We start from the raw sequence: 25631 nt of genomic DNA on the forward strand, positions 1-25631 counted from the left end.
ACCCACGTGTAGGATTGAAACTTCTTATGCACTCAATATATAGATTTTTATGCCTCCACCACTGCCTTATTGACAATTGCACACATCTACCTTTGATGAAGAATCTATCAAACTCCACTTGCTAAAAAGCAACTATAGAAGCATAGAACTCACCACATAGAAAACACATCAAAACACACCTTTAAAGACCCCACTAAAAACCCATAACACAGATGCCACCAAACATGAGATTCTAAGTCAAATGTCCTAAAAAATCAACTCTTTTTGTTCCTAGGGCTAAAGATAAGGCCACTCATGTAATGCAAGATGACAAGAGCTTCCAAGATTCTTATGCATCATTTTTTTTTGTCATAAAGATGTTCTTTTGAATTCTTGGCCGTAAAAGGTTGCGAATAATAACTAAAGCGATACGAGTAGTGTGATCCAAGGATATAACTTCAGAATCAAGACATATTTCCTAATTATAGTCCAATGGTTGAGTCACTAGCCATGGTGCCCAAAATTTCTCCATAAAATATCTAAAAAATGAAATATTCGTGCAAAACTTTACACTCTTGCATATATTCGAGTCGAATATATATATTCTTTCTGCTTTTTTGTGTAGCTTTTAAACTATAAGAAGTGTTAAAACATCTAAACTTTAACTTTGCGCGACTCTAGAATAATGGCTAGCATGCGACTTGAGGTTGTATTCGAAGATCATACTCCACATAAATGGCGTGTTCCTTTGAAAGAAGACGTTTTTGGTGCATTTATGGCGAAAGGAGGTCCAGTCATGCATAAGGTTTTTGGTAATAAATCATTGTTTGGACCATTATTGTTTAAGAAGTTCTTTGATCCATCAGACGCGTTTCCACTTTGGGAATTTGAGCCGGGTGTGTTGTTGTCTGATCTTCAGAACCCGTGTGTGGATTGGTTTCAAACAGAAGCGTGTTATGTCCTAAAAACCGAGCTACCAGGTAAGCCTCTATGTTATCCTTAGATTTGAATCATTCAAGATTTTGATCTGTTTAACGCTGAAGTATATATACGGTTGTAGCGATTAGACCAGCATACGAACATCTTTATTGATTGATCAACACCCAAGTAGTTTAACTATCCATTTATTTTGTCAAATTTGTAGTAAAAGCATGTTAATAATTCTTACATGTTAATAGATGCTATTGACTAGAAGTGATAAATGGGCGGGTTAAAACGGGTGATTTTTGTGAAGCTTGAACACGTTGACATGTTTCGCCTGGTTGGGTTGACTTAAACACTTTTTGTCAAATAACTTTGTATTTTATATAAATATAAATAATATGTCAAATATGATTGCAAAATGATATTGTTTCAATACAAATCTATTTCTTCTAGTAAAATAAACCTTTCAACTCATTTGCAACAGATATAGAAAAAAGCAGCATTAGAGTTTATGTTGAGAATGGGAAGGTTATGGAGATTAGTGGGCTATGGAACCACAAAGGAGAATCAAGAGCGTCACCGGACTGGCAAAGTGGCAAATGGTGGGAACGAGGCTTCGTACGCAGGCTAGAATTGCCTGAAAATGTGGATTGGAAGAAAACCGAGGCGCATGTGAACAACGACACCATTTTGGACATCAGACTTCCCAAACTTCAACAGAATGTGACATAAGGGAAGGGTGATCAAAGATTCTACATATGCTAGCGCATGATATCGACTCAAAGGTTTCCAGTGTTTGGTTTTTTAACAACTATATAAACAACTTGAGTGTGCATTTCTATATGAAAAGATAGTAAAGCCATATGGATCTTGAATCTTGATGTCTTGTTACTTCCATAGTTCCATACAATGAAGAAACAATAGGAAAGTATATAAAAGAACAGACAAACCTAAAGTGGTCTATGAACATTCAAAGGAAAATATATATATATTTTTTTGTTGTTTGTTCTTGAAGGTTTAAAGCGAGGGGTATTAAATGGGTCGTGTACCCTAGTTGGCGAGTCGAACCTGACACGAATGTAAAAATCATGTCACACACACGAACCCGAACACAACACGAGTTAAATGGGTAAACCTGCAAACACGCATTGGCGACCAAACGCGACCGGTTTAGCTAAACTGTAAGTTTGACCTGAAACTGATCCAAACCATTTAGACTAAACCCAAGCCTGTAAATTTCATGTCAGAACTTCACTCCCCTAAGAACCCCAAAAAGAAAACATACTGGTTTTTTATTTATGGTAATTTTTGTTGTATGTTTTGCCCGTAAATTATATGGCTTTATAGTCTAGTGGTATCTTGGGGGTGGGATAAGACTTTAGGACCAATAGGTCCTGAGTTCGATTCTCACAAGAGGGTTTTTCCCATATTTATTGGGTTTCATCTTGAATTGGTGTATAGGCATTATGTCTAGTGGAGATGGATATGATCGGGTAGTTCCGTTGGTGGCACGATGATACTCCAGTAGTCTGTCAGTGATCCAAATTTGTTGTTAAAAAAAAAAAAAAAAAACTAAGATGAGAGCACTTAAAACATGTCTTTTGGTTACATTCCAATCCACTACATATTTTTGAACCGGTTAAATCTTAACCTCCTGATTTTAATTAACAATCATTTTGAACTAAAGTTCCATACACCAATGTTATTTGATATTTATAATCTTGTTACTTTTTTTTTTCTTATTATCGACAATATCATAAAAAAAACAGCATATTTTCTTATGTAAATGAAAAAGAATCACTCAACCCAACTTTAATATATTAAATTCACTAAAGCTGTTTAAAATATATGTATTTGTAAATTTTAAAAAATGACTTGTTATACCATTAAACAAGTGATGAAGTGACCTTCCAACGCGAATATATCTTTTTATTACATAAGATATTATGAATTTATATTTAAAGAGTTAAAATTGATGTGGTATTCTTTCAGATGATTAATATTAAGGGGCTGTTTAGCAACTTCTGAATGGTTAAGTGTTGAACCAATAAGAGTTCTGAACCATTAAGGGGTTGTTTGGTAGCCTCTGAATGTTCATTAAGAGGCTACCCCTTAATGAAACCATTAAGAATTTTACCAATGAGAAGGTAGAATAATGTGACATGTGATGATTTACCATTCAGACTTGAGGTTACCTCTTAACCATTCAGACTTGAGGTTACCTCTTATTCATTCAGAGGTTTTAAACCATTAAGAGGTAGCATCTGAATGGTCATTAAGAGGCTACCAAACAGCCCCTAAGTGCTGAACCAGTAAGAGGTCTAAACCATTAAGAGCCAGTATAATGCTTAACCCTTCAGAGACAAATGTCTGACCAATTCAGATTAGAGGTCTTAACCATTCAAACTCTGTATAATACTTAACCATTCAGAGGCAAATGTCTGAACCATTCAGACATCTGCTCATGAAACAAACAGTCTGAACCATTAAGTGCTGAACCAGTAAGAGATCTGAACCATTAAGAGTCTCGTTAAAAAGTAAACAAACTGTTAGGATCTGAGGCTGTCATGATTTGTGTTTGTTTGCATAAAATGATGAAGTGCAGCGGAAATGGGTAGCAAACTTTGTAAACACAAACAAAGGAAAGTAGAGATTGATAAACAATTGCTTTTCATTGAATCAAATGATTTACGAATAAGCAAAAGATTACAGTAAAAGCTTACAATCTAAACTCCCCCTCAGCCTGATACACCAGAGTTGGTTGCACAAGATGAAAGGATGAATTGAGGAGAAGAACTCACTCAAAACGATCAAGTGTAACAGTACAGAGTACTATCATACTTATAGGCAAACCAAACTACTGATATACTTCAGCTGACGTCACCATGATAGTGACATCTAACGACCTAACAAACTACAAATACTGTCCTATACAAACTACTGTTATGTAACAACTGATATTCACTAACATACAAAACATAAGGAAAACTACTGCTTCACGTTCCACTGTTGTAGCCTTAGCACAAATGTTGAGTCTTCAGTTCTTCCTTCAAAGATGATCAGCCTTTGAGAGGGCAGTGCTTGAAACTTCAGCAGCACTTAGGAAACAGCAGTAGATAGAGCAACAGAGTTTGTCTTCAGCAGTTGTTAGGTAATCATCAGAGTTTGGTTTATCAGTTGTTGTAGTTGAGCAGCACTTAACATTTATCAGCTGTTAGATAACCACTGTCAAGGGGAGAGATTAGAGTAAACTGCTGCTTATTAGGAGTCCACTGATGGGATCCGGTTTTGGCTTTACATTATCTGTTCCTCTGTTAGGGTTCAATCCCAACAATCTCCCCCTGGAACAGATAATGCCAAAACCCTTCCTTATTCAGGACCTTTATTTTTCATCAGAAGTTCCATTGCTTTTCTTTTAAAATCTTCCTCAAAATCCTTGGAACTTGTATCATCCTCATCCCTGCACAGTGTAAGCTCAAGGAGATCCTGTAGATCTTCAGCACCTAGGCCTAGTGCCTGATTCTTTGATATATGCTTCACATCACCATTGAATCTGAGCAAAGTCAATACGTGGGTCTTTTGATCAGACATCCACTTTAGTATTTTTGAACTCAATGGGTTTCTTGGGAGAGCTTTATTATCTGATGAACTTGAAGTGATTGGCCTGAAGAAGTGAAGAGCAGCATCATGAGCTTCAGACACTCGTATGAATGCTTGTTCAATGATCTTGTTGGCTTCAGCTATATCTGCTTCAACTTCTTTGTCAATCAGCTCACTGTTTGTGATGCCTGCTGATGACTTTTGGCTTACTACTTTAACCTTTTTGGCAAGGACTTGTAGTTTAGCCAATCTTTCTTTATCTGAAGTTATTTTCTTCATAGCTTCTTCAATCTGTTCAGCTTCTTTGTTCTTATCTACTCCAGCAGATAGCATTTCCTTCTTTTCTTTACTCAGCTTTGTGACAAAATCTTCTGCTGTGCTGATCTGTGTTTCGGAAAGTTTGACTTGCTCTTGAAGCTTTTTGTAGTCAGACCTTTTAGGAGAGTTAGAGGCTTTCATCCTCTGCTTCTCAAGTCTTTCATAAGCCTCATCAGTTTGTTGCCTAGACCATTTTGATATGGCTTCAGCAGTGCCTATCTTAGCATCCACCAACTCCCTCTTCTTTCTTTTATACTCAGCAGTGAGATCAGCAATGAGTCTTTTGTACTTACTCCAGTTTGGAGCAGTTTTCTTCTTTGAGGGATCATTTTTGATTCTTTGGATCCTTTCAGCCTCATGCTTCAAAGCTACTAAAGGCCATTCTTTAAACTGGGATTCTTCAGCAGAATAGAACTTTTCTTTCATGATGAAGGCTAGAAGTTGATCTCTCAATCTCTTCTTTTGATCAGCCTTTTCTTTGTCTAGCTCTTGTGCATATTCTTCCATCTGCTTAACCTTTGCAAGGTAGAACTCCAGTCTATTCGCAATGCCTTCTTCACTTAGCCTTTCTTTCTCACTGTCAACCTTGGCTTTAACTTTAGCTTGCCTTGCCTTTATCTTGAGATAATCATTTATATCTTCTGGAGCTATATAGCCGATGAGTGAGGAGAATTTTCTTTTTGATGGGTCTGCTTCTGTGTAAAACTGCCACATCTCATCTTTGATGGCTTCCAGTTCCAGTGGATACTTTGCAGCATTTGGATCATGACTACCTTCATCAGCAGTGATTGGCTTTCTTTTTCTTTTTAGGAGCTGTGGTTGTGATATAGGAAGAGATATAGGAAGAATTTGGGCAGTGGTGGATGTCTGACTAACAGTGGTTGAAACAACTGGTGTCTCAACTGCTGTTGTCATTACAACTGTTGATATGTCAGCAGATGTCTTCTGCTTTTGAGCAGGGGATGGAGAATGGGAAATGATATTTGAAGGTGGTGATGGTGGTGGTGACTCATCATCAGGAATGAAGACCCTTCTCCTTTTTGAAGAAGAGGCTGATGATGTTTTGGGTGGATCAGTGGTTTGAGATTGGATGGCAGTGGATTGTGATTGACTAACAGTGGTTGAAACAACTGGTGCTTCAATCACTGTTGTCACTACAGCAGATGTTGTAACATCTGCTGTCTTCTGCTTTATGGCAGGAGGCAGTGGTGGTGTGGCTTTGGATGATGGTGGTTTGGTGGTTTTTGGTTTTGATGATGATTTTTGTGTTGTAGACACAGATGGTGGTGGAACAGTAGTTGTGATGGTGTGTGATGAGGTGGTGTGTGTTAGAGGTGTGTGTGTTGATGAGATGGCAGTTGTTTGGCTACTTGCAGCAGTTTTTGTAACTGCTGGTGCATCAGCTGTTTTGGGTTTCTCAGGTTCAATGTGCATCCCATCTTCTATACCTTTCTTTTTCAACCTGTTTTTCTCCCCCTTTTTGGCATTATCTGCCAGGGGTGTATCCATGAAGAAAATGGCAGATGGAGCTTTCTCACTTTGAGCATTCTGTTGAATGCTGGCCTTTATAGCCTTGATAGCAGCTTGAGTATCTTTGAACCGAGATTCAACCATGTTGGTCAACATTTGTACTTGAAGAGCATGCTTTTTAGCAGCCATTTGTTGTTGTTGTTCAAGCAGTGGTTGGAGGATGTTCCATAGCTCATTTGCAGCAAATGCTTGTGGAGCAGGTGCTTGAGCAGGAGGAGCAGATGATTGGGCTATTTGAGCTTGTAACAGCTGCTGCACCATATCTTTTATTTCTACAACTGAAGATTCCAGGTTTTCAACTCTGGCCGTCAATTCATTATATCTTGAATCATCACCTGAATTAACAGGATCATCTGAATCCCCACCAGCAGTGGTTGTATCAATGTTTGACTTAGGAAGTGAATCCCAAAAATCATCCATTGATGCCCCTTGTTCTTGGTACTGGGGACTTCTTTCTTCAGCAATCGATAAACGTTTGATGGTACCAATGGTTATATTTAACTCACTGGTGGTTACCGATGTTGCCATGGAAGAAATTGCCTTCAAGGGAGTCTTAGTTATGAAACAACTGTTCAACTGAAGATCTGTTGATCCATCAGTTGTAGTTGCTGCTCCACTTGAACTACCACCAAGAGTTACTTGTAACTCAAGGGGTGTAACCTCCTCAACTGTTGCTGGGATAGCAGAGATATGCACATCAGACCCAGTCACTTGTGGAGGTATACTCTCAGTAATAGGTGATTGAGAGGAACTGGTTTGTGTCTGTGCCATATCAACTGCATGCAACAGGGGCATTATTGATTGTGGTAATATTATTGGTGAGGGTGTGTGGGTCGAAAGAGACATGTCCTTGGGATCAGGACTGTGGAAGATGGATCCGAGTGGATACAGAGCTTCATAATGTGGTGTCCCTGTGCTTACAACCTGACCCTTTTGTGATGATGCAGGAGGAGTTTTAGGCTGGGGTTGAGATCTTTCTTCCAACTGCTGTGAGGAAGTAGCAGCAGTGGTTTCTTGTGACTTTTGTGTTGTCACTGGCATTAACTCTGGGATCTCATCTTCCAGAGTTGCCTTTGGTGTGGGTTTGGTGGGTTTTCTGGATGGTTTTCTTTTGGTCTTTTTGGTGGCAGGTGTTGGTTTCAAAGCAGTGGGTGTGCTACTTTGATCACCTGGAGCAGTGGGCTCAGCAGTGGTTGCTACAGGGTCAGTGGCAGTTTCTAAAACCTGCTCTGCCTCTTTTGTTTTTAATTTTATTGGTGCCATCATTCTTGAAAAAGTTTCTTTTGTTAGAAAGTTTATTTTGAATAAGACACCTTGTTTGGGCAGTTCTGCATCTTTCTCTACAAATGTTTGTTCAAAATAATAGCTTAGCAATCTCGGAAAGAGCAGAAAAGCCTTATTATCAACGTTCTTTACCAAATCATCAAATATTACCTGGGAGTAGTTAAAGTTTTTATCGTTTAAAATTGCATACCCCAGGCATTGAATTTTTGTTGGTATCTCATTGAAGGACGTTGTTTTATTTGAAACACACATGAGCAGTGTGTGAAATAAAAATCTGGGTGCAGAAGGGAAATAACCCTTTTGTAGGGTATCTACCTTTGGTTGTTCTGCATAACCCCTGTTCATGAAATCCTTTACCAACTCGTCTTTTGTAAAAGAGGTTTTTCCATTTAGATCATCGAGTTTAAAGGTTTCAGAGATGGATTTCGGAGAAATTTTTACCTTCTTACCCTGTATCGAGGAGTTGATGGCAGCGATGATGTCTCCTTGTTTTTCAAGGGTGGCATTTTTCCAGAACTCTCTCTGGGTATCAAGGTAAATATGAGCGTCTGCTGTTATCAAAGTTTTGTACTTTGATGCAGAAAGGATGTCAAGGATGGAATCGAATGTGTGGTTATCGGTGGGTTTTGTGAGTATACCCACATAATTGTGTGGAGCTTTGTAGCGTATCTCCATGGTTTCAGCGGCCATTTCAGTGGCTTCTGCTTTTTTGGAGGAAGATGATGAAGGTTTTGTTTTTTATTTCGATTTTGGCTTCGTCATTTTTGATGATGAATATCGAAGAAGATTTTTGGAGTTATGAGAGGGAAACTGTTTTGTGAAGAGAATGTTTGGAATTCAATTCGACAGTGTAATCCCCTGTTTGGATTTAATCAGGGTTTTATTTAGGGAAAAAAGTGATTGCTGATGTGGAAGCGGTTATTTTGATCTGAAGGCTAAAAACGGACCACGTGTCAAACATCTGATGGAATGGTAAATGATGGAAGACAGTTGTTTTAACAACTACTGATGGATCAAGCATCAGTAGTTACAACGGTAACAAAACGAAACAGTGGATGTATCAGTGGTTGAAACAATGATTTTAACATCAGTGTTTTTGAAGAACAGAGGTTGACACTTTAGCAGTGGACAGACTTTAGAAAACAGATGTTAAGGCACAACAGCATTTTAGATACAACAGTGGATAAAAATGAAGATTATATGTTTAACAACTGTTTGTGCAGCAGTGTTTTGACTTTTGACAAATAATTTTAGCATCTGTTGGTTTAGATGTAGATATTGATCTTTGTCTTTGTGAAAACACAATACCTTATCTATCATCTGTTGTTTACAGAAATGCTATTCTTAACAAGATACATTTTAGATGTATCATATCAAGATTAAGTTGTCAGCAGTCATCTTCAGAAATTTTGTTCAAGGTTTTGCCATCTGTCTATTATTTCAGACAGTGGTTTAGCATCCCAGATGATGAAGTCTTGCTTTACTTAGAACAACTCATTTTATGTCTAATTACTAGAACATGAGTGTCTTAGTAGTTCAAAAATGAATTAACAACCAATTTCTGATCTGTGACAAACTAAACTTGAGCTGAACATGACCTTGATGTGTGAGTCATTTCCTTTTGACCAGTTTTAAGGATAGTAATTTCACACAAAAAATAAGGAGATTACATCCTGACCAGAGATGAACTTTCACTATTAAGAATGAGTAAAAGTTCAAAATACATTTTATAGAAATTAAAATGCATCTGGTTTTATTAAAAGGAAAACACCCCTTTTTTAAAAAAAAGATGTTTTGGATATAATCAAAAGGATCTGACACTCTTTTCAAGTAAATGATCAAATTATTCTCAAGTTATTCTGACCATTATTTGGGTCATTTTCTTGTCAATTGATTGTAAATTTCTTTTAAGCACAATCACTGGATATGCCATTGTTACCAGAACAATTTCTGTATTGATGAATGCACACAGTTGTATAATGACCACTGAAGATCTAATTCTAACCTCACAAGTGTTTTATGCTAATACTCTTTTCTTTTGATTTCAAAAGTTTTGAGATAGTCACACTTTGAGATTTTGTTTATTTCCCCCTTTTCCTTTTTACCCTTATTATTCATATGTTCAGAAATACTCACTAGGAGATTATATTTTGAACATACCTTGTCCATAATCACTTTGAAGCAATGTTTTAAGAAATCTGACCATGTTTGAACATGTTTTAGTTCAGATTTCACATTACTTATGATTAGGACTGTTTTGACATTTTAATTTTCTCAATATGTGTTAGACAAGGTTGATTTGGTCCTTTTGTAGGCACTCAACATGCCTTTGAACACACGAGAGATTTTGACTAAAGTTTTTTTCTCCCTCTTTTCGATATCAGCAGTATGCAGGTGTTTTAGATGAACACAAGTTTTGCTGATCTGAGGTACATACTTTAGTGTTTATTAAAAAAACATCACAAATATCGAAAACAACAATTGTAATTCATTTTGAAACATTTAACGATCTCATAATTTATCAGATATTTTGCAAATCTGAAAACTATAAGTGACATATGTATGAAAACATTTGTTGTGTGAGATTTGTGTGTCATATGACATCTTGGTTGATTTACAGAGTTTTTGAACAACCATTTTGATCATGATTTGCTCATTACTCTGTTTTTCAACTGAATGCAACCAACCTTAGTATCAATGAATTTTGAGCTGAACTGTTATGTCAAATTGATTGTTAGATCGAATTTAACTGTCCAAGCTCTGATACCAATTGTTAGGATCTGAGGCTGTCATGATTTGTGTTTGTTTGCATAAAATGATGAAGTGCAGCGGAAATGGGTAGCAAACTTTGTAAACACAAACAAAGGAAAGTAGAGATTGATAAACAATTGCTTTTCATTAAATCAAATGATTTACAAATAAGCAAAAGATTACAGTAAAAGCTTACAATCTAAACTCCCCCTCAGCCTGACACACCAGAGTTGGTTGCACAAGATGAAAGGATGAATTGAGGAGAAGAACTCACTCAAAACGATCAAGTGTAACAGTACAGAGTACTGTCATACTTATAGGCAAACCAAACTACTGATATACTTCAGCTGACGTCACCATGATAGTGACATCTAACGACCTAACAAACTACAAATACTGTCCTATACAAACTACTGTTATGTAACAACTGATATTCACTAACATACAAAATATAAGGAAAACTACTGCTTCACGTTCCACTGTTGTAGCCTTAGCACAGATGTTGAGTCTTCAGTTCTTCCTTCAAAGATGATCAGCCTTTGAGAGGGCAGTGCTTGAAACTTCAGCAGCACTTAGGAAACAGCAGTAGATAGAGCAACAGAGTTTGTCTTCAGCAGTTGTTAGGTAATCATCAGAGTTTGGTTTATCAGTTGTTGTAGTTGAGCAGCACTTAACATTTATCAGCTGTTAGATAACCACTGTCAAGGGGAGAGATTGTAGTAAACTGCTGCTTATTAGGAGTCCACTGATGGGATCCGGTTTTGGCTTTACATTATCTGTTCCTCTGTTAGGGTTCAATCCCAACACAACAGCCCTTAAAAGTGGTCTAAATTGATGAGGTAATGTCTCACATTAGCAAAAAGAGGTTTATATGATATAATCATTAGTGTTTATCATTGATTTCACAAAGTGGATTTTAAACAAGTTTAATGAATTTAATGTACCAAAATTGAGTTATGGTTTTCTTTTTTTTTTTTAATATAAGATGAAAAAGTATATTGGTTTTTATAGCATTAATTTGTATGGTCTTTCTAGAGCTTAAAATTGGAAAGAAAAAAAAGGATTTTCTTTCTAAATCATGAACTTATGAGAACAATGTTAAAAGGATCTACATAAAAATTAAGGAATCATTACTAAATAATTAAACATTAGTTGCCTAAGCCTAGTGGGTATGGGGTCATAGTGAGGCTTATAGAATGCCACGAGGGATATGGTAATAGTGATACACTGCCCCCTCCTCCTCCATGCGTGGAAAGAATGGATATATTAACACTCACCACGGTCCACCTTTCCAAACTTTGAGAATCTTTTAAAGATTTTGATGAATTTGATTGGCGGTGGAAGATGGTGATGGACAATGGCGAAGCTTGAAATTTCTGACCGTTAGGTCGAAAACGTATATACTTAATAAATTATAAAACCGAGGGGTTAAAAACGTATATACCTAAAAAATTCTATACGAAAACTACATACCAGACACTATTGAGCGAAAAATTCAGGGGGTCGGGCGCCCCCTCCCCATGGGCCCCTACAAAGATGCGCCTCTAGTGATGACCATCACTACACTATATTGGTTGGTGATTGACAGATAGAAGATGATGTGACGATGATATAGAGACTAGTAACATCACCATGCCTAATATCCTAAAGAACACATTTTAGAAAAAAACATATTTTAACCTCCCACTTTTAATTACATGTCCCAAATTCATTTGTTTATTACTTAAAGGGTATTTTAATTATATGATTTAAGTGAATTTTGTCCGTGTCTATTAGTCCGTTACCCCTACTATCCATTATAACAAGAGTAATAATGCTGGTAAACAAAAAACAAATCAATAATGCAAAATTCGATAAGTCCTTTCAATTATAACCCAGTTTTTTTAAATAATCATGTTCTAGTATAAGACCAGACGTGATGTAAAGAAGCAAAATATAACGTACAGTTTTTTTTTTTTTTTTTATGAAAAATCTGACATTATTAGAAGCTTATGATACTCGATGTTCTGTTACCAACCAGGTTCTATTATTATTTTTTTTAAATATATTTTATTAGTGCTCGGTTGCTTAATACTCAATACAGACCGAGTTATATAGTAGTTCGATAAAAATGTTGTAGTATCTGGGTGTCAATTAGCAACCCAAGTTTGATTAGTTTTGCAACCCGTGAGAAGTAATCACTAAATATATATATTATATATGTAATAACGTATTAAAAGGGGATGTAGCTCAGATGGTAGAGCGCTCGCTTAGCATGCGAGAGGTACGGGGATCGATACCCCGCATCTCCAATTTTTTATACAATTTTACGGTCTTTTTGTTTAAGTCCATGTTTTTTTTTTCTTTTGGATCCGAATGGAAAAAAGAATATGTTCTTTTTAGAAAATTTCAAGTAAAATAAATAAACTCTTTTGGATTATTTGATAATGTACTAGCATAAAAAATAGTGTATTTTTTGATAATATTCTTTTGGATCCGTATAAGTAATAATATAAGTTCAAAATTTTTAAATAAATTGTTCAGCTAAAATTCAGTTTAATCTGTATTTTTGTTTGGAAAAATATGTGTACTCTCCTCAATTGGTTGTTTATACACAAAGATATTTAGGGTGGCGGGTATAATAAGCGAAGTTGAGCGGTGACTTATAGTCACCGATCGGTGACTATACCGAGTGATTGAGAGTGTTCGGTGGGTTGGAGAGAGAGTGTGAAAATCGGTGAGTGTTTACCGAAAATGGGTTAGAGGGTGATTGATTTGATTTTTTGACCGTTGCCCCCTATTTGACCGTTTGCTTTTTTTTTTTTTTATATAAAACCCATATTTTCTCCATCAATTTAACACACAACTCTTCTCCATCCAACTCTATTTAAAAAAAAAATTCACTTCTTCTATTTTTTCAATGGATGATATACCACCGCTATTCCTTCCAATTGATATTAGTGAAGACGATGATTCTTCCTCGAGCGATAGTAGTTTAAATTTTTTTCCAAATTCTTATTAACGAAGCCGCTCAACTGGAAGACACGGACACTTCTAGAAAAAGGAAATCTGTCCGTCGAGATCGAGTGAAATGTCACGAAAACCTTATGAGAGATTATTTTGTCGAGGAGCCCGTATTCAACGAAGAGGTTTTCCGTCAAAGGTTTCGTATGTCCAAAAGGTTGTTTTTAAAAATTTTGAGTGACATGCAAGCGAATAACTCGTAGTTTCAAGACGCCGCGGATGCTAGTGGTAGGAAGAGTTTTACATCGATTCAAAAAGTTACTTCGGCGATTAAGCAACTAGCAACCGGTAACGCTCCAGACGAGTTCGACGAGTATTTAAATATGTCCACAAGGACTTCCCGAGAAAGTCTAGAATATTTTTGCGAAACGGTATGTAATTTATACGCTTCCGAGTTTTTACGTAGACCTACTAGCCACGATGTTGCGCTCTTGTACCAAGCTCATGAGGAGAAATATCACCTTCCTAGGATGTTGGGTAGTCTTGATTGTACACATTTTTTTGGAGAATGTGTCCAACGGAGTTGCGGGGTCAATATATGAGGGGGGATCACAGTCACCCGACAGTTATGCTCGAGGCGGTGGCCTCTCAGGATTTATGGATTTGGCATGTTTTTTGTGGTCCAGCAGGTTCACAAAACGACATCAACGTGCTCCAACAATCTCCGTTATTTCTTACTGAGCGAAATGGAACTGCACCAAAATGTCCATTTTACGTGAACAACCACTTGTACAAGCGTGGATACTATCTTACCGATGGAATCTACCCTACTTGGTACGTGTTTGTGAAATCATTTCCGTATCCTCACATTGTGAAAGAAAAGAAGTTTAAGAGGCAACACGAGGCGGAAAGAAAAGACGTGGAGCGGGCTTTTGGTGTTTTAAAGGCAAAATGGCATATACTTTATCGCCCGATGCGTGCTACGAGTGTTAAAAAAATTAGGATGGTCGTATATGTGTGCATTATTATGCATAATATAATTCTAAAAGACGACGGAAACGCGATTGCACCGGTACATATTCGGGATCCTCCAGTCGAGCCCGTTTTCGAAGACACTGCTTATAACGAGCTCATTGATGAAGATACGCATTATAGACTAAAATATGATCTTGTGAAGCATCTTGGAGAACAAGATTTACCCCACCTTTTAGCGGATTCCAACGACGAATAGTTAAATTAGGTTTTTGTTTTAAATTAATTTTTATATTTTAAATTAGGTTTTTTTTTTAAATTTATTTTTATAAATTAGGTTTTTTTTTAAATTTATTTTTATATTTTAAATTAGGTTTTTTTATGTAATGCGTTTTTTAATTAAAAGTACTTTTATTTACATTAAAATATGTTTTGTTTCTTGATGAATAATTTCTAGAAAATAAAAAATATATAACTCAAACACCCTAGGGTGATTGACCATACCTCCTGATTGAGTGCAAAATGGGGAGTGGAATGGGGCGTTGACATGGCATAATATTATTGGGTAGGATTTCACTCAAACACCCTAGGGTGATCGACCATACCCTCCACCCTTACCACATTGATATAAAATATAAAATTATTGTATTCATTATTGGTACTTAGTCATATAGTTCATACCTTGTGTTTGGTTACTAGTAACTAGTAATAGGTAGTCTACAAAGCGAATGATTTCTAGATCAAGTGGTTGGTAGAGGGCCTCCATTTTTTTTGGGAGATGTAGATTCAACTCTCATTTTGTGCAGATTAATGTACTGGTGGGCAATGATAGGAGGCCCATGGAAACCTGCGTTCGATCTTTAAGCCAAACGGGTTTTACCAGTAATTCCACCGTCCTGCCTACGGGCGGGTGGGTTACCGGGTTTTCCGCAGAATTGGTGGTGAACTCGGGTTACTCTCGGAATACTCCGTTTGGTCCAGTGGGTGCCCCAAAAGTGCACGGAATTGATTCTGTTGGCCGTTAAAAAAAGGTAGTTTCCAAAGCCTCCTATATTCCTATGTCACTTAATTTTGTTGAATTGATTTGGTGGAACACCGACCTGATTAAAAGCGTGGTCGCTAGTCACCGGAGCACCAAACGCAAATACTGATTTCAAACATCAGAACATCGATTAGCGAATTTAGATACAAATTTCGATTAATTGCTACACACCTTCAATCTAAAAATATCTACAGATTTAGATCAAATATAGGTTGTAATCATCTGTATTGAAATCATAAACAACATCAAAATACCGAATTGCTTTCGAATATACACTAAACATGGGTAAAAAAAGCAATCAAACTACGTAACTATTGTCAACAGGTTATAAAAATAGAAGAAAACGAGGGACAAAGAAGAGAAGAAGAGGCACCTAAAATGGAGGATTCCGGCAACAGTGTTGTGGATGACAAAGCCGTCAAACGGTTATGTCCCTGGAAAACAGAGCCATGAAATCAAAGAAAACACAATTGGCAAATCACGAATGAAACCCTAATTGTGTTTACCAGACGTAGCAGCTTCAATCTTTGTCATTCCTGATCTCAATCCTCTTCTCTCTTATCGTTTTCCTTGATTATCTTTCTGGAGATTTATTCCAGATTTTCTCTATATGTATAAGTTGAATATGATTGAAGGAACTGAATAGATTAGAAACCGAAGCATTCAATAGGAAGGCTGAAATCCCCCAACTAACTCTCTAGTGTCTTAAAACTTTAGGTGAAATACAGATTTAACCCCTCTAAAATGGCTTACTCATCCATGTACATGGTGCTTGATAACTTGTATGCATGGTAAAATTACAATCTTATCCATCACATTTGCTTTATATAGTTACATAGGGAGCCACTAAAATGAAAACCACCCCCAGTTGTAAGAACCACGAGAACCACTCTCAACCAATCAGGAAAAGGGGTATTTTGGTCATTTACCCATATGTCAAGTCTCCTCTCTCAATCTTAATTTAAATCACTGACTTATTATGTCACACCTCGACCACGTTAAAACAACAAACCGTGGCGGAAACGTCGGGGAGTGTTGTAACAGAATCATCGTTTCACAACCATGGTAGTTAAAAGTTTCGTTTTATTGAAATATTATGCAATGTACATTGTCTTTAAACCAAAACAAACGAACTACATATTGTTTATAACTGTTTTTAAGTCACTAAGGCCTCGTCCAGGTCCTATGTGACACAAGCTTCCTAGCAAACTACATCAAGCAATACCACCTGAAACATATGTAAAAATAAAGTCAGCAAAGAAATGCTGGCGAGTACATAGGTTTTATGGGAGTATCGGATTCATGGCTCGTTTATTTGTTGCAGTACCTCGTTAGATTACAAGAGTCAAAATACAAATCTCGTTTTGAAAAGTGTATTGCAACATAAGTAACCAACTCAAATCAAGATGGTTATAGTTTATAAAATCTCGTAGCCATGAGCATTTGTTTTAGTATAACAACTTGTAAACATCTCGTAAAAACTCGTTAATAAAACTCGTATGGTTTATATCGTTTCAAAAACCTCGTTGTGTGACATCGTTTCAAAATCGTTTCCCTAGTGAACTAAATAATGACACGCAATGTAATATGATAGAAGCACTTATATATAAGATGTACCAGCGGCGTATCTACCATGATTCTATCATACTACACCCGTCCCATTATCTAATCACTACCCAAAACCAATCGTTTATCCAAATCGTTTATCTCGTTTAAGTCGTCTCAAATCGTTTAACTCGTCCCAAAATCGTATTCGTTTTAATAGTGAAACTACTTTTGGTCATCTCGTTAATAACACTCAAACCTTCGTGACTCGTCTACCTCGTTTCTCATATTAACAAACCACCAAAGGGTAAGTTAACAATCACAGATTCGGTCGTTACCTACATAACCCCCACACATAACTATGGGTGTAGTCTGATAACGGGATTTGTCAGATCCTATGGTACCATAACCTAATACTGGTCGGCTCGGCCAAAGCTAATGAATGTCATTCGTTATGTAATTACAACCAACAATTTCGTTTACATTATTGAAATCATTATTAGTTTTGTATAAACCATCTTAATCGTTTTTGAAATCATCGTTTAAACCTTGAAATCGTTTTGTACATATGAATCACCCCAAAACAATTGAAAACAGTAAAATAGGGGAACTATGTACTCACTTGAAGTGCAAGGTATCCTCAATCTAAAGAACTCAACAAGCTCAATCAAACCAAGGAAACTCAAGCAACACCTAATGATCGAATCACTAGTCAAACAATAGACACCTAAATCGGAAGATCGGACAGAATGAGGTCTTGTAAACCAAATGAGTGTTGGAACTCATGTTATATGGTTTAACAAAGCCTACATTCTAAATCGGAACCTAACCTAAGTGCTTTCGACCCGCTATGACCCGTTTAGGTAGCTTACACTACTTTAACGCGTCGTGCGCGCAAACGCACGTTTGAGACGTCTAACTAGTCCTATGATAAGTATTATATGCCTAAACATGTTTAAATAGGTTGCATAATCAGTTTAGGTGACAAAAGTTAGGTTACATATGCTTAAAGTCCAATTATGCATGAAAAGGGCATTTTGGTAATTTACCTAAGGCATATAATCCACCTATCATACAACTACTTAAACTCGGTGACCATAAGGTATAACCTCGGAAGGTTATTCCCTATGCAACTATGGTCACTAAACATGCTTGGTCGGATCCTAAAGATCGACCAAACGGGTCGAGTTCGAAAGTCTAAGCGGTGGTTTAGACCGCTCGACTTACGACTCTAAACAAGCACTAACTAAAAGTGACGAGCTAAATATGTCAAAACATGTTTAACCTACTGATTTGGTATCAAAACAAAGTGCTTTGATACCTAAAAGTAGTTCTGTTGCAAAATGCGTGCTAGAACGCATTTTGGCCAAAACTTTGACTCGTCACTACACCTAGTTAACGTGGTAATCAGCGGGTATAATCACTAAGGATTATAACCAACGTGATTACAATCACGTTGCAAAGTTCAACCGAACTTTGCATTGACCAACTCGTGGTCAAAGCTGAAAGTCAAACTATTTTTGACTTTCAAACTAGGAAAACAATAAAAAGAATGAAAGAATGCTCACTATGGGTCCTTGCTATCTTTTCTACAAGAAGACCAAGTTCCAAATCAGATTGAGAGAGCTCCCAATGCAGATGTAGAGAAGAATGAGAGGAAATGAGCAAGGAACAAGTGAAATGGTTGGGCTATATATAGTTTTTCGCAAACCGTTAGGATCGTTTCTTGGAGAAGAGGGAATGATCTAGGCCATACAAATGTCAAGGAAGGATTGGGGGACTTGTTCACCATACAAACCAGCCCATAGCATGAAAAACCATTGATCAAAACCATTGGAACAAGAGGAAATGGCCAGATTCAGTGTTTTTGCAATTCTGCTGATCTGGGGACTGCTTACGGACCGCAAGCACATGCCCATACGGTCCGTAAGGGACCTGCAGACCAGCACTTTCATAAAATGACAATTTAGCCCCTGAACTTGCAAATCTTGCATTTCGGCTCATTTTTGACACGTTTAAGCCCCGTTAACCTCATTTCAAGGCTCTAAAAGGAAGTTAAAGTATTGGGAACTCAAAACATGCTCAAAAATATCTCGGATGTCGGTTCGTTTGGTCGTACGGTTGCGTTGTTCGGTTAATTACGACGGAAGTCGTAACATACGCAAAAACGATCCAAATTAAGCGACGAATGGAATTTTATCATGCCAATCACTAAAATAAAATATTTTAAAGATTACATAAATTTTTGGATGTCCGGATATATTCAGAATGTAAGATATGCGCAAAAATGCAAACTTGTGTATTATTTGACGCTTTTAGTCCCTGAATGACCAATAAGTTTATTTTTGCGCACCAAACACCTCAAAGCCTATTTCTAAGCTATGTAAAGGATATTTAGGGCATATTTAACTTATGATCAAGTTCCGGAATGTTCGTTACTACACTAATCGGTATAGTTTCGCAGTTTGACAAAAATAGTCCCTGCGATTGAACAAACTTGTTTTCGACACACCAAACCATCTAAAACTTATTTCTAAGTTATGTGAAGGTTATTTAAGGTATGTTAAGCCTATTTCACTATCCCGGAGTGCTTGTCGCGTTTAACTGATTGCGTTTACGCGCCAGTTTGCGTATAACTTTCCAGAAAGCGATTTAGAGCTTGAAATCGGATCGAATCAAATCGTAAAATCACCAAACACATAAGACACATATAGTAACACCAAAACACATTGTTTTATTAATAATTAACATTGTTTTGCATTATTCATCGATTAAAAAGCACAGTTGTCACAATCTCCCCTGCTTTAGGAAATTTCGCCTCGAAATTTTAACAAGAGGAAACTTGTGAGAACAATTGCGGATATTTCGCCTTCATTTGGTCGAACAATTCCGGATATTTCACCTTCATTTGGTCCTCACGTTCCCAAGTAAACTCTGGGCCACATTTGGATTCCCAACGAACTTTGACTAATTTAATCCGTTTGTTCTTCAACTGTTTGAATGTATAGTCCACTATCTCCACAGGTTTCTTGACAAAGTGCATCGTTTCATCGATTTGGATCTCGTCGAAAGGAATGTGAAGATCAGCGTCAGCTAAACACTTCCGCAAATTGGACACGTGAAAAGTTGGATGAATATTTCCAAGCTTTGGAGGTAGCTCTAGTCGATAGGCAACCTTTCCAACTCTTTCAACAATCTTAAATGGTCCAACGTATCGTGGTGCAAGTTTTCCTTTCTTTCCAAATCTCACCACTCCCTTCCAAGGTGACACCTTGAGTACCAACTTGAAATTCTAAGGGCTTGCGTCGTAAATCCGCATAACTCTTTTGACGGCTTCTAGCTGTCACAAGATTATCACGAATTTTCTTGATTTTGTCTGTCGTTTCCAGAATGAGCTCAGGTCCAGTAAGCTGAGCCTCACCGACCTCATTCCAACAGACAGGTGAATGACATTTTCGACCGTAAAGAGCTTCGAATGGTGCCATATTGATGCTAGCATGATAACTATTGTTGTAAGAGAACTCGATCGATGGCAGATGAGAATCCCAATTACCACCAAAGTCTATCACGCATGCTCTAAGCATATCCTCCAAAGTTTGAATCGTCCTCTCAGATTGTCCATCTGTTTGGGGATGATAAGCAGTGCTTAGATTTAGTTGGGTTCCCATAGCAGATTGCATGGTTATCCAAAAAACAGATGAAAATCGAGCATTACGATCTGAAATGATATCCAAAGGAACACCATGTCGTGATACAATCTCATCGACATATATCTTTGCAAGTTTATCAGCGGATAGATCCTCGCAAATCGCAATAAAATGAGCTAACTTCGTTAATCGATCGATGACAACCCAAATAGCATCGTGACCTTTAGAAGTACGCGGTAATTTAGTGATGAGATCCATAGCAATGTTCTCCCACTTCCAAACCGGTATTTCTGGTTGTACAAGCAAACCAGAAGGTCGTTGATGTTCAGCCTTGACTTTGAGACAAGTTAGGCATTTCGATACATACAAGGCAATATCTTTCTTCATACCAGGCCACCAAAACTTAGTACGAAGATCCTTGTACATTTTATCAGCACCAGAATGGATAGAATATCGAGACTTGTGAGATTCGTCCATCACTAAAGTGCGAAGATCGTCTTGTTTCGGAATCCATAAACGATCCTTGAAATAAAGCAAACCATCGTCCTTTGCTTCGAGCTTAAGCTCAAGCTGATGTGGTAATTCCTTACCCATCAAATTTTGTGAGACACAAGATTGCTGAGCTTGAAGAACACGAGTTTGCAGATCAGATAGAGTTCGAACAGAATGAAGCTTGACTCGCTCTTTTCGACTAAGCGCATCAGCTACGACATTCGCTTTACCAGGATGGTAGCGAATCTCGCAATCATAGTCACTCAAGAGTTCGACCCAACGTCGTTGCTTCATGTTCAACTCCTTCTGATTAAGAATATGCTGGAGACTTTTGTGGTCTGTGAAAACCACACATTTTGTGCCATAAAGATAGTGTCTCCAGATTTTGAGAGCAAAAACTACAGCTCCTAACTCAAGATCATGAGTCGTGTAGTTCTTCTCGTGGACTTTCAATTGTCTAGATGCATATGCTATAACTTTACCTCGTTGCATAAGAACACAACCAAGGCCTAAGTTGGACGCATCGCAGTAGACAATGAAATCATTGTTTCCATTGGGTAAAGATAGAACAGGAGCATTACAAAGCTTCTGTTTCAGCGTTTGGAACGCTTCTTCTTGCTTGGGTCCCCACTCAAAAGGCTTATTCTTCTGAGTCAAAGCAGTGAGTGGAACCGCAATCTTTGAGAAGTTTGCAATGAAATGACGATAATACCTGACGGGTGGTCCGTAGGACAACCCTTAAAAGGCTTAATATAACGCACATTCTACTCTTTATTCGGTTAATTGCTTGAACTAGATAACCACTTTATGATTGACTATGCAGGTGTTAAAGTGCTCAAAGTACGGGTTTTAGGAGGCACGAATGGATGCTAGAAGTTGGGGGATCAAAGGGTTGAAGAAATCAAGTGTTGATAAAGAAATAAGAAGAATTATTATGTTCAGCACCGTAACCTACGGCTGGGAGCCGTAGGTTACGGTCCCCATCTTTATCCAGAATTGCAAGCCGTAAGACAGAAGGCACAAGCCGTAAAGCATGTTGATCGCCGTAACCTACGGCAGGGGGCCGTAGGTTACGGCCCTGAGCTGATGTGCAGAATTTCAATGCCAGCCGTAACCTACGGCTGGGAGCCGTAGGTTACGGCTCCGTCTGATGTCCTCTTGTAACTTCCGCATTAAATGCCGTATTGAAGATGTTTTATGGTTCCTCATCATGGGTATTCAGTTACACCTGATTGGGACACGAATGGGGATCATAAATTGGAGACTTAGGAGCTTGGGAACATCATCTTTTGAACCATCTTTCACTTAAAATCATCTAGCTTCCATTAGTTCTTGTGGGTGAAACTTGTGAACACTATTTCCTTTCCATTTTGTCATGATGTTAGTTAAAGCCATGAGTGGCTAAATACTTGGATGATTATCTTGTGTTGAAGGTTTGTGGTAGACTTTTGTGTTTTTATTTCATATTTCTAGAATAACAATTTCTTTCTATTAATTGTTATGGTGTATGATTGATTGTTAGTAACTTGTTAACTCTTATATTGAACTAATTAGAAACCATACGTTCTTGGTGCCGTTGGCAATCGAGATATCATGGGTATAGTTGGACTTGGGTAAGGGTTGATTGATCATCGGGTGACAACCTCACGTTCTCGGAATCTGAGTACTTAGTCCCCTTTCATCACTGCAATTGGTTATGCATGAACTATGTCTATGTAGTTCTTTCTAGTTGAATGTTAACACAAAAGTTGAAACAAACCGGATACTCAAGATAGTCGTTTATCTCTAAATTATTTACAACCTCGATTTTTCATTTTGCAAATTAATTAGTAATTGTAGTTTTAAAAGAAACCAATCCAACCAACTCTTGAAATTTTATTTTCTTGCAATTAGCTTAATTTAGTTAACTTAGAGAAACACTTCAAATAGCACATTTTCCACAAACTCCCTGTGTTCGATACCCACTTGCCACTATTTACATAGTTGTTCTTGGGATTAAATTTGCGTGACCACGACATCACGTCAATACCCAGCGAGACCAAGAAAAGATCGAATCTCCGTCGGTGTCGTGGGTGTGTTCTAATCCTTAATTGCAGCGATTTTGGATGGATCCACATGAATACCTTGCTCTTTGACTATATGTCCCAAGAACTGAACTTCTTTAAGCCAGAATTCACACTTGGAGAATTTAGCAAAAAGTTGTTCCTTCTTCAGGAGTTCTAATGTCAAACGAAGATGTTGCTCGTGATCGGCTCGAGACTTCGAATAAATGAGAATATCGTCGATGAACACGATGATGAACTTGTCTAAATAAGGTTTACAGACCTTATTCATTAAGTCCATGAAAATAGCTGGAGCATTCGTCAAACCAAAAGGCATGACAGTGAACTCATAGTGTCCATATCTCGTGCGGAAAGCAGTTTTGGGAATATCTTCTTCGAATACACGAAGCTGATGATACCCAGAACGCAGGTCGATCTTGGAAAAACAGGTAGCACCTTGAAGCTGATCAAAGAGATCATCGATTCGAGGTAGGGGATATCGATTCTTGATGGTAAGCTTATTAAGCTCACGATAATCGATACACATTCGAAAAGATCCATCTTTCTTTTTCACAAAGAGGACAGGAGCTCCCCAAGGTGAATAACTCGGTCGGATGAATCCTTTATCAGATAAATCTTGAAGCTGCTTCGATAACTCTTGCATCTCGGAGGGTGCAAGACGATAAGGTGCTTTCGCAATCGGGTTAGCATTGGGTACAAGGTCAATATGAAACTCGACTTGACGAACTGGAGGCAAACCAGGCAGTTCATCAGGAAACACCTCTGGATAATCCCGAACAATCAGAATATCCTGAATACTCTTGTTCTTGCCTTTCTCCTCAGTGACATGTGCCAGGAAGGCAACATATCCTTTTCGTAGATAGCTTTGAGCTTTCATACATGACATGAGTTTCAAACTAGCAGACGGTTTCTCGCCACGAACTTCTAAGACATCACCAGACAAAAGAGGAATACGGACGATCTTATCGAAACAAACCACCTCAGCATGGTGTTTGGTTAACCAATCCATCCCTACGATGATGTCAAAACTCCCAAGTTGCATCGGTGTGAGGTCGATAGGGAAAAGATGGTTATCGAGGTTTAATTGACAACCACGAAGAACAGAATCGAGTACGAGTGGTTTACCAGTAGCAACTTCGACAGATAAGGGCTTCCTTAGTTTAGTTCTAGGCATCGCAAGTAAAGGCTCAAAGGATAACGAAACAAAACTCCTATCGGCACCATATTCGAAAAGAACAGACGCAAGTTGATTGTTAACAAGGTACGTACCGTTAACAACCTCGTTGTCTGCCCTTGCCTCGTTCGCGTTCAGATTGAATGCTCGTCCACGAGCGGGATTCACATTCGCGTTCGCGTTCAGATTCGGGTTGACATTTGCATTCGCGTTTACCAATCTCGAGCAATTGTTGCGGAAATGACCCATTTCTCCGCAATTAAAACACGAACCAGGTGGGAATCTCGCAGCATTCCCTTGAGCTTGTGCTGGAACCTGGGCAGCCTGATTTTGACCAAAACGACAAATGTTGGCCAAATGCCCAAGTCTACCACACGTAGCACACTGTTTACAGGCCTGTTGGGCAACATGGTGACCATTACATCAAGTGCATTGAGGTGCGGTACCAGCATATGCTTTCTTCGCAGGAGGTTGAGTCGGTGGGTTTTGAGGGTTCTGAGCAGTAACTGCAAAGTTCTGGGAAGCCTTGCGCTTCCTTGAGTTCTTCGAAGACTCACCCTGCTTCTTACCCTTACCCTTTTCCTTATCAGAATCAGTTGACTTCTTTTTATCACCCTTGCGGGTAAGTTTACCCTTCCTGACTTGAGACTCAGTCAGGGTAGCAGACAACTCGATTACTTGACGAAGGGTAGTAGGATTAACACCGGTCATAATGTCCTGAATGGAATCGGGTAAACCATCGATATACCTCTCGATTGATTTATCCAGTGGGGTAACCATAGTGGGACACAACAAACTGAGCTCCTCAAATCGATCCATATAAGCACGGTGTTCTCCCCCGACTTGTTTCAGATTGTCAAATTCCCGTTCCAAAACTCGAATCTCGTGACGGGGACAGAACTCTCTCATCATGAGAGCTCAGAGCTCTTCCCAAGTTTGTGCTAATGCCACTTCGGCACCCCTATCACGCATCACTCCGTTCCACCATGTAAGTGCTCACTTCTCAAACACGCTAGATGCAAAGTCAACTTTGCGCGCATTCGGACACTGCACATGTCTGAATGTGCTCTCGATACTCTCAAACCACTGCAGGAGCGCGGTTGCTCCTTGTGACCCAGAAAACTTAAGCGGCTTCGCAGAATTGAAATTCTTAAAATTACACTGAGCATTATTGTTGTTATTGTTGTTGTTGTATAATTCGTGGATTTGGGTCACGATGCCTGAAAGCACAGTAGCCATTTGCTGAGAGACAAGGGCTGCGACTTCCTCAGCAGTAAAAGTTTGAGCATTGGTTCGAGCATCGCATCGAGGAGGCATTGTCTAACAAGGAAACATGAGAAACGAGTGAGGTCGACAATTGGAGAAAC

The 25631-nt window shown here is 38.2% G+C and overlaps 2 protein-coding genes and 1 non-coding gene across 3 annotated transcripts; all 3 read left to right on the plus strand.

The window, feature by feature from the left end:
• Positions 1–621: 621 nt before the first annotated feature.
• Positions 622–1911, plus strand: LOC110889949 (21.7 kDa class VI heat shock protein). Its single transcript, XM_022137515.2, has 2 exons — positions 622–959; positions 1388–1911. Exons 1-2 carry the CDS (start codon positions 665–667, stop codon positions 1633–1635), a joined length of 543 nt encoding a protein of 180 aa, XP_021993207.1. The 5' UTR covers positions 622–664; the 3' UTR covers positions 1636–1911.
• Positions 1912–12604: 10693 nt separating this feature from the next.
• On the plus strand, positions 12605–12677 carry TRNAA-AGC. The gene has a single exon. It is a non-coding gene; the product is annotated as a tRNA-Ala (tRNA).
• Positions 12678–13927: 1250 nt separating this feature from the next.
• LOC110888007 (protein ALP1-like) lies at positions 13928–14560 on the plus strand. The gene has a single exon (XM_022135554.1). The coding sequence runs from the start codon at positions 13928–13930 to the stop codon at positions 14558–14560; it is 633 nt and encodes a 210-aa protein (XP_021991246.1).
• Positions 14561–25631: the final 11071 nt, after the last annotated feature.

Source organism: Helianthus annuus, chromosome 11, assembly GCF_002127325.2.
Source record: "Helianthus annuus cultivar XRQ/B chromosome 11, HanXRQr2.0-SUNRISE, whole genome shotgun sequence".
NCBI lineage: Eukaryota > Viridiplantae > Streptophyta > Magnoliopsida > Asterales > Asteraceae > Helianthus > Helianthus annuus.